We start from the raw sequence: 9,802 nt of genomic DNA, 5'->3' as shown, positions 1-9,802 counted from the left end.
ACCGCTGAGCCAAACCGGCCAGGGCGAGCGAGCTTTTTTAAACTGGGGGGACTTATTGTATTTTTAATGATTGAAACAAAAAGTATCCACAAGCACACGTTCTGAAAGAACTAGCTGTCCTTGCTCTGTCCTTGGTCTCCACCTTGGCCTGGTGCTGGCTGGGGGCATGGGCTGCCCCGGGGGAGGGAAGACGGGTCTGGCCTGGGATGAGGGGGCTCTTTCTGGAACCTTCCCAGTGTAGGGAAGTGTCGAGACACAAGGGTCGGTAGGCACACGCTCCCTGCTCTCCAGCCCATCTGGGCCGGACACAGAGGCCCCCACGGAACAGTCAGCCCCGCCCTTGGGTAACTTGGCCACCTGGCCAAAAGGGAGGCCAGAATGCTGTGTGCTGGTCACTGGCCGCCCACAGTGCACACACAGAGCCATATAAACGGTCTCCAGGGGGCCTGAGGCGTGTGCTGGCGTGTCGGGCTCCCTGAGCATGTGTGCTGTGCTGGTGACCCTCCTGGCCCTGGCCTCAGTGCCTGGGGCCCCGGCGGCCTGGCTGGGGAGGCTGGACCCTGAGCAGGTAACAGTCCTCCTGTGGGGCCCCGCCGGGGACGGGCTGGCCTAGGGTGTGTGGGCTCCCAGGTGGAGGGAGGGCCCCTCACCGCCCCGTCCTCGTCCAGCTCCTGGGGTCCTGGTACGTTGTGGCCATGGCCTCTGGCGAAAAGAACTTTGCGCTGGAGAAGGCCATGAAGAACGTCGAGGGGGTCGTGGTGACGCTCACTCCTGAGAACACCCTGAAGGTGCTGTCCTCCCGCCACAGGTGAGCCGGGCCCGTCTGCCGGCTGGCTGGGGAGGCCGTCACAGGCTCCATGGGCTGAGTCCAGCTGCCCGGGCACAGAGGCCCGGCCCCGCGCGTGGTTCCCGGCCCCGTGCCTTCCCGCCCCCACTGGCTGGGCTCTGCTGAGCTCCACCGGGGGTGGCTCTGGAGCCGGCGTCTCTGGACCCTGGGCCTGGCACAGCCTCTGGCCCTGGGCAGCCCGGCTCCAGCCAGCGGGCGAGGCCTCCTCCGTGGCCAGTGCCCCAGGCTGCCGCTTGCAGCAGGTCGTGCATCCGAGTCCAAGGCCGCAGGGCCTCTCGGAAAACAAGCTGGACTGGGAGGTCAGGTGGAGGTCAGGCGGAAGTCAGGTGGAGGTCAGGTGGAGCCCCAGACGAGCACTGAGGAGCAGATCACAGGCTGGTGGGAGGGGGGCTGGAGGAAGAGGGTGGTGGCAGGGGGCGGGGCTGTGCGGCAGGGGGAGGCCCTGTGACCCAGGGGTGCCAGGCTGCTGGGCAGGGGGCACGCCGTGCTGGGGGACGTGTTGGGTTAGCATCACCCACCTCCACAAGGAGGCGGTCGCACACTGGGGGTGTCAGAGTGGGCACATTCATCCCAGCACCGGCCGAGCAGACTGGGCATTGGCCCTGAAGCCACTGCTGGCTGAGTCCTGAGGAGGCTGTCGGAGTGAAACACCCACACGGGAACCTGGCGTCTGGAAGGCCCTGGGTTACGGGAGAGCCTGGGCGATGACGCGAGGGCCACGGGATGGCCAGGGGCTACGGGATGGCCAGGGGCCACGGGGTGGTCAGGGGCCACGGGATGGCCAGGGGCCACGGGGTGGTCAGGGGCCACGGGGTGGTCAGGGGCCACGGGATGGCCAGGGGCCACGGGATGGTCAGGGGCCACGGGGTGGTCAGGGGCCACAGATGGCCAGGGGCCGCTGACGTCTCTGGCCTCAGTCTGAGCACCTGGGGGGGCCACACCTTGCCAGCGAAACCACAGGTGCCCCAGGGGGAAGCAGTTCTCCCTGGTGTTCCGTTATTTAATAATTTCATTTGTTGGCCTTTGAGTAGAAAATACGTCCCGGTGGTTCAAAGGCCGACGTGTCCCCAAGGGCGCAGTGCAGTCCAGTGGCTCCCCAGGCCCCTCGTGCTGCTGACTCTTCCCCCAGGAGTTTTCCTGTTTCTTTAGTTGTTTTTAGTCCTCACTCGAGGACACTTTTTCATTGATTTTTAGAGAGAGTGGAAGGGAGGGGAGGAAGGGAGGGAGGAGGAGAGAGAGACACATCTACTGGCCGCCTCCTGTACGAGCCCGACCAGGGCTGGGGATCGAAGCTGCAGCCCAGGCACGTGCCCTTGACCGGAGTGGACCCTGAGGGCCAGCACGCCAACCGCTGAGCCACACGGCCAGGACCTCGGGCTTCCTCTTGTGGACACTCTGCGCACTGGTGACTTGGGGACACTGGAGTGGAGTGTCTCGAGCCCTCTGTGGCGCCTCTGATGCCATCAGCTGGGCTTCTGTTTTCTCCCTGCGGACCTGGCAGAGGTGGTCCCGGGAGACGGAAGGGCATGGCCACTCTGCAGGGCTCCCGAGCCAGTCCAGACGGGTCCAATCGGTGGGGAGCAGGGTCCAGGTGGCAGAACTCTCCTCTCTGGTCCTTCCTCCGGGCCCCGAGTGGACGGTGGGCCCTGAGCGGAGGGTGAACCCCGAGTGGACGGTGGGCCCTGAGCAGAGGGTGAGCCCCGAGTGGACAGTGGGCCCCAGCGGAGGGTGAACCCCGAGCGGATGGTGGGCCCCGAGCGGACAGTGGGCCCCAGCGGAGGGTGAACCCTGAGTGGACGGTGGGCCCTGAGTGGACAGCAGGCCCCGAGCGGACGGTGGGCCTCCTCCCTCCTAGGCTGGAGAGGTGCGACCTGGACGTTGTGGAGCTGCTAAGACAGGACTCTGCGTGGGTGTTTGAGAACCCCTGTAAGGACGACGCCACCTCAGTCTTACCCAGGGCGGAGTGGGGTGGGCTCCGTTGCCCTGGGCCCTCGGTCCTCTGCAGCGTCCCCAGACCCAATCCTGAGGGCAGAGGGCTCAACAGCACCCACCATGCTCAGCGGGGACCCCAAGCCTCGCTCCGCAGTGTGCAGGGATGGCACTCGGCCCCCACACACGGCAGGATTGGGGGAGGGTGACCCACCACACCAGCTACTCCCAGGACGCCCCATCTGTCCGTCCCTGAGAACCGCCGGTGGCGTGGGGTGGGAAGGGTGGGCCCTTGGCTTTGGGGCGGGCCTCTGGGAGGCCTGAGGGCCCCACCCACGGGGCTCTGTCTGCCAGCCCAGGGCGTGCTGGAGTACCGGGTGCTGGGCACCAACTTCAGGGACTACGCCGTGGTGTTCACGCAGCTGGAGCGCAAGGACGAGGCCTTCAGCACCGTGGAGCTGTACAGTGCGTGGCCTGGGGACGGGGGGGGGGGCGTCCTTCCTGTCCCACCGCCCCTGCCCGCCCTCCGGCCCCAGGCCCGGCTCTCAGGGGCGCCTCCCCGCAGGCCGCACGCATTGGGCCAGCCCGGAGGCCGCCCGCCTCTTCGCCAGGTGGAGCCGGGGCCTGGGCTTCCTGCCCCAGCAGCAGGCCAGGCTGCAGGCCGACCGTGAGTGTCACCTGGGCGCCTCGGTCTGTCTCGGGGACCTTCAGGGAGTCAGGCAGAATTGGGGGGGTCTTCAAGGAGTCAGCTCCTCCCTGCGAATCAGGCCTGCAGGGATGGTCCCCACCTCAGGTGAGACTGTGAGCAAGGATGGGGGAGCCGGTGCTGGGCCAGCTGCTGCCTGACCTCCCGGCTCACAGCCCGTCTTGCCCCCCACCCCCGCAGTGTCCTGTGCGCACAGGGCCTTCCAGGTAAGCTGCTTCTGAGCATCGCCCGGGGTCCCTGGGAGCCCCACATCCCGGGGGCAGCAGGGGCCAGTGGCTGGGGCTGGGGGCAGGGGCCTCGAGGTAAACCTGGGTCCCCATGTCTGCCTTGGTTTCCAGTGAATGCCGTGGCCCGAGGGGACAGCCCCCGCCGTGTCCTGGTGCGAGCTGGCCGGGCACTGCCCTCTGCGCTCAGTTGCCCAGGTGCTGGGTGGGGGGACAGCTGCCCCCAGGTGCCCCCAATGCAGATCCAAATAGAGCGATTTCACAAGCCAACCCTGGGCCTCTCGTGCATGCCGGGCAGGTGGATCCCTGCCTCCTCGGGCTCTGTGTGGGGTTCCGGTTAGGATGGGGTGAAATGGGGTGGGATGGGCCCACCCAGGGCTGAGCCACAAGGCAGGACCAGCTCTGGGATGAGGGGCCTGGCTTGTACCTGTGTCCCTCAGCAGGGTCCCTCAGGGTCAGAGCTGGGGGCTGGGCTGTTCTCCTCCTGCAGCAGTTACCACGGCCCCTGGGCAGGTGCGGGGCTGGTCTGTGGGGCTGGAGCGAGACCCGTGTTCGGGGTGCTGGGCCGCGGAGCTGACGCCAGTGCCCACCAGGGTGCCTGGTTGGGATGCGTGGTGTCTAGGGCTCAGGTTTGGCTCCCCCGCCCTGGGCTCTGGGCCAGGGGCAACAGAGGGCCTGAGCCTATCAGCCCTCCTGGGACCTGGGCCCTGCCTGAAGTCCTGGCAGAAGCAAAGCCATCGGGGAGCGCGGTGGGACGAGCAGGGGGCTGTGCACTGCTCACAGGCAGTCACATGGAGGCCTCGCTCTTCAGAGAGAGCACAGTATGCACCCACTCGCACCCACACACACCCACATGCACCCGTACACACCCACACGCATAGACACACACACGCACCCACACGCACAGACACACACACGCACAGACACATACATTCGCACTCGTTCAGCCCGGACGACCGTCGTCCCGGCTCTGGCACAGAGAAGGCAGCGCCAACGTCAGCGCAGGACGTCTGCGCCCCAGCTCCCGAGCCGGTCCCCTGTGCCGGGGGAGTGTCCAACCCTCCGTCCCTCCCTGCCGGCCCACCCCTGGCCCTCCGGAGGCTCCCGGTTGGCCGGACGCCCACGGCAGGGCAGCTGGGCAGGGAGATTTAAACTCGGAATCCGGCGGCTGAGGGAAGCTGGCAAGGATGGGGCTGGGGCGGCTGCTGCCCGTGCTGGTCCTGGCCCTGGTGCTGGTGACAGGGTCCCAACCACAGGAGCAGCCCCTCCGGGAGTCCCACAACCTCAACTGGAACAAGGTGAGCCCTGTGCCTGGCCGCGAGGGCGGGCGGAGGGCAGGGCAGGGTGGTGGGACCACGTCTCCCTGACACCCTTCAAGCAGCTGTCCATAAGACACGGGCGGCCGAGGTGGCAGGAAGCTCCCCGGGGCCCAGCCGGCTGCCCGCCTGGCCTCTTCCTGAGGGACGGGGACCCCCTGGTGAGGCAGAGCAGAGGGCCCCAGACAAGTGGCCTGAGGTCACCAGGAGATGCCAGGTGGGCAGAGTGGGGTGGAATGGGCAGGGTATGTTCTGGAACAAGGAGACTGCTGGCTGGCGGCAGGTTCCGGTGTGGGCAGCGTGGGCACAGGCCGATGGACTTGCAGCCACCCCTGGGAATGCGGGTTTGCCACAGGAAGCCGGTGGGACGGGGTGCAAGGTGAGCTGGAAGGAAAAAGGCCCCAGGAGGCCCACCCAGGAAGGGGGCTCGGCCCTCAGTGCCATCTCAGGCCCCAGCCCCCACGGGCCTGGGACAGGGACCCGGCTGGGTGAGTTCTCCCAGCACCAGCCCTGGGGAGTGGGGGCAGCGTCCACACTCCTCGGCACCCTCTCTGCAGTTTTCAGGGTTCTGGTACATCCTTGCCATCGCCTCCGACACCCAGGGGTTCTTGCCAGGCAGGGACAGGAGAAAGCTGGGGGCGTCCGTGGTGCAGGTTCACAGAGTGGGCCAGCTGAAGGTGATCCTCGCCTTCAACGGGTGAGGGGTCGAGCGCGCGAGCCCGGCACACCCCTCGCAGACCCCCGGCCCCCGGCACCCAGGGTGGTGGGCAGGGGCAGAGCCGTGGGTCAGCTACAGCAGGGCCTTCACTTCCTGCCCCTAACACTCAGAGGGCCGAGTTTGGGAGAGGCCACTGTAGTCCGGGGGCCCCGGGCAGGCAGCGGGCATCTGGAGATCCTCCCTAAGCTGTGAGGTTGGCCCTGGTCCAAGCTGGAAAGTTCTGGAACAGAGCTGAGTGGACAGGAAGTGGGGCCCCCGGAGCAGAGGTCAGGAGGAGAGAGCCGAGGCTCCCTGGGTGGGGCTGGGCCGCGGGTGGGACGAGGGCTCCCTGGGTGGGGCTGGGCCGCGGGTGGGACGAGGGCTCTTGCCGTGTCTGGAAACCCTGGCGCTGTCCTCAGGTTGCAGGGGTGCCAGTCACACACGTTAATTCTGAGGAGAGATGGGAAGAAACCTGTCTTCAGGAACACTTGTGCGTATGAGGGCCGGGCCAGGGAAAGACCGAGGGCTGGAGGGTCCAGGGTTCATGGCCACTGAGACGCTGGGCACAAGGCCCAACTGCCCTGTCCCCCAGTGGCCCCTTTGCCCTCGAGAAAAGGGGCGGGTGAGATGGACGTCCGAGACAGGCCAGCTGCCGTCCCAGAGCCTGTCCTCGTCCGAGCCCTCGACTGGGGTAGTCCTGGTGGCCTGGGCCAGAGGGTGGGGTGGGGTGGGGGCCACCCCAGGGCCTTCTCGACGCCCGTGCGGGGGTTTGTGCTCTTCCCCTCCAGTGAGGGGCGTGGAGGGCTTCCGCGTGCTGTCTACCGACTACAGCTATGGCGTGGTTGACATGCGCCTGGGGCGGGCCGGCCGGACTTCCAAGACCCTGCTGCTCTTCAGTGAGTCCGTGGCGCCCTCCCTGGTGGCCCGTGTCAGGCAGTGTGTGTGTGTGGGGGGGGGGTAGCTGGGAGGAGATATTGGCAAAGGGCTCTGGATACACACCAGGGCCCGGCGGCTTACATAGGACATTACTTCTGCTGGTCTCGGGGTCTCGGGTGCCCGCGGGCTGGGGTGTTGGGGAGACCGTCCTCCTGGTGGGTCCTCGTGTGGCAGAAGAGCTCTGGCCACTTCCTTCTTACAAGGGCCCAGCCTGGGGACCCACCCTCATCACGCCCAAGGCCTACCCTGGGCCATCACCCGGGGCTTCCCCAGGGAAGGGGGCACAGCGCGCAGCCCACGGTGTCAGGCCTGGTCCACAGGGTGCAGGCTGGCAGGGGTGGCGTGGAAGGTGGGCTGGTGGACGGCACGGCTGAGGGATGAGCGGGTGGTTAGGATGGTGGCGACGTGTGATGCCCTGGACGTTGTGAGCACACAGATAGGGCTGCAAGGTGGCCAAGGCTGGGGGGTCAGGGGGCGGCCACTGAAGAGGGGAGGTCAGACCTCCACGTGGGCAGAACCCTCCCCAGGGGCTGAGGCAGAAATGGGGGAGCAAGGAGGTGGTGATACACGAGGTAGGACGTGGACCAGGAAGAGGCTCTGCCCAGGATGGGTGGTGGGCAGGGGGCACGATCCACTACCAGGCACAGAGGTGAGAGGTTTGGGGGTGAGCAGCTCCGGTAGAGATGGAGAGGGCAGGAGGGCTCGATGCAGCTGGAGGGGCCCCTGGCCGGAGGGGAGGAGGTGACCCCGTGCAGCAACCCCTCCTCCAGAGCCTCGATGGGGACACACACATTTTCCTGCCACCCACCCAGGGTGGTCTTGCGTTCACAGCAACCCTCGCTTCTCCACCCTATGTCCCATACACTCAGAGGGCATCTGGGGCAGGGGGACTGTGGGCAGGGCTGGGGGACACAGCTGCCCAGGCAGCCGGAGCTGGAAATGATGTAATTACTCCCCTTCCCACCCACAGGCAGACACACCGTGTCCAGCTTCCTGAGCATGAGAAAGTTTATAGACATATGTGAGATCCGGGAGCTCACGAGGGGTGCAACCGTTCTCCCGAAAGATGGTAAAACACGGCCGATAGGCTTTTGGGTCACCCTGCTAGGGCCAAGGAAGGGTCCGATGGCCCCTTGTGACAACTCGAACCCTGTGCAGGCAGGCCCCAGTGCCCCCCCTGGCCGCCAGGGCACACGTGCTCACCTGGCCAGGTGGCTGCAGGACGGGTGGCTGGCTTCACGCTCTGCGGGGCCCCAGACGAGCATGCCCGAGACCGGGGAGAGCAGCCCAGAGCTCCCAGCAGACAGGCCCGCACCTCACCGCCCCGTCCTCTCCCGCAGCCTCCTGTGCACACACCATCCTGCCCTGAGAGCCAGCCGCCCACCTGCCCCTTCCTTCAGGGCTCGGCACGTGGTCGCCAGGTCCCGGAGCATCCTTCCAGGCTGCGGGTCTGCCCATCCAGCTGCTTGTGGAGAGGTGTTCGGTGATCCCCGGCCACTCGTGGTGCGAAACCCAGGGCCGTGGCCCAACCCTGAGGCGTCCTTTCCAGTCCCCGGCCCCTTCTGCCGTGTCCTTTGGATTACGTGGCAGAGAGAGGCTGCTGTCCCCCACCTGCTGTGAAATAGACCACGGGCTGGTCCACTGTCAGCCTTGCTGTGTGTCTTCTGTGTGGCGAGTCCACCACCCACTCTGCACCCTCGACCTCCACACTTTCTCAGGAAGCCACTTGCTTGTTTGCTACCAGCTCCTGGGCACCATGCTAGCTCCTTGGGCAAGTGGGGAGCGGAACAGGCAGAGCCTCTCAGAACTGACACCCTGGTAGGGGGCAGACGTGGGTGCCGTCACCAAGCAGTTACAGAGGCTGAGAAACAGACCCAGAGGGACAAACAGCAGCAGGCAGGGAGGGCTTCTTGGAGGAAGAGCCATGTCAGTTGAGAGTGGAGAGGGGTGGGCGTTAAGCTATGGGGTCTGGGGGCAGGAGGCCCTGGAAGAGGACCTAGCCTTTGAAACCCCCCTTGGGGACAGCGGTGATGGAGATGGGCCTGCACTCAGGAGCCGCTGGGAAGGGCGAGGGGATGGACTGGGAGGGGGAGAAGAGGGACCACCTGAGGACGAAATAATGGACCGGATCAGGTGGGCAACGACCTTGTCACAACATTCACGACATTCGACGTCCCTGCTGGTACCAACACGAATGGATGCATCCTGCCCAGGAGTACACGGCCCGGCTCGGGGTGCAGGAGGGGCGAAAGCCCCAGGCCCCGGGCGCAGTCTGCACCGGGTGTCCCCGCGGCCACACAGCTCCTGTCCCCGCCCCATCTTCCCTCTCAGGCTCCCAGTCTCCTCCGCTCAGGGTGTTGGGCTTGGATTTGGGATCTGGGCGTGTGACATCAGCAGCCCCATCAGAGAGAAACGGGACATAGCCGGGGCTCATACCCTGGGGTTCCTTGGAGCTCGTGACTTGGGGTGGCTCCCACTCCCGCCGGCCCTCCTCGTCACGTCTGTTACTTGCCTCGGGCACCGCGGCGGTTCCCGCGGGGAAGTGGGCCCCTGGCCCGTGCGTCCCAGCACCTCCGCTCGCGCCTCCAGCGCGCCCACGGCCGCCTCGCCCACGCAGCGTCCGCGCCGGGCCCTCCCCCGGCCTCTGGGCGCACGCGTCCCTGAACCCCGCTCTCACACGGAGCCAGCCGGGCCCTCCCCCGGCCTCTGGGCGCACGCGTCCCTGAACCCCGCTCTCACACGGAGCCAGCCGGGCCCTCCCCCGGCCTCTGGGCGCACGCGTCCCTGAACCCCGCTCTCACACGGAGCCAGCCGGGCCCTCCCCCGGCCTCTGGGCGCACGCGTCCCTGAACCCCGCTCTCACACGGAGCCAGCCGGGCCCTCCCCCGGCCTCTGGGCGCACCCGTCCCTGAACCCCGCGCTCACACGGAGCCAGCCGGGCCCTCCCCCGGCCTCTGGGCGCACGCGTCCCTGAACCCCGCTCTCACACGGAGCCAGCCAGGCCCTCCCCCGGCCTCTGGGCGCACCCGTCCCTGAACCCCGCTCTCACACGGAGCCAGCCGGGCCCTCCAGGCAGCGCGCCAGGACCCCGCTCAGGAAACGGGCGCCGCCCCCGCTGGTCGGGGCAGGTGCAGCTCGGCGGCTGGG

General features: G+C 67.2%; 1 protein-coding gene across 1 annotated transcript; it reads left to right on the top strand.

Annotated features, from left to right (window-relative positions):
* Positions 1 to 481: 481 nt before the first annotated feature.
* LOC118629961 lies at positions 482 to 8,024 on the top strand. Its single transcript, XM_036261660.1, has 12 exons — positions 482 to 568; positions 669 to 808; positions 2,703 to 2,773; positions 3,131 to 3,241; positions 3,342 to 3,443; positions 3,663 to 3,688; positions 4,885 to 5,004; positions 5,580 to 5,719; positions 6,139 to 6,209; positions 6,508 to 6,615; positions 7,626 to 7,724; positions 7,996 to 8,024. Exons 1-12 carry the CDS (start codon positions 482 to 484, stop codon positions 8,022 to 8,024), a joined length of 1,104 nt encoding a protein of 367 aa, XP_036117553.1.
* Positions 8,025 to 9,802: the final 1,778 nt, after the last annotated feature.

This window comes from Molossus molossus, unplaced genomic scaffold (genome assembly GCF_014108415.1).
Source record: "Molossus molossus isolate mMolMol1 unplaced genomic scaffold, mMolMol1.p scaffold_m16_p_14, whole genome shotgun sequence".
Classification (NCBI taxonomy): domain Eukaryota; kingdom Metazoa; phylum Chordata; class Mammalia; order Chiroptera; family Molossidae; genus Molossus; species Molossus molossus.
The sequence above is the reverse complement of the archived record's forward strand: the minus strand, read 5'-3'. Positions and strand labels throughout refer to the sequence as shown.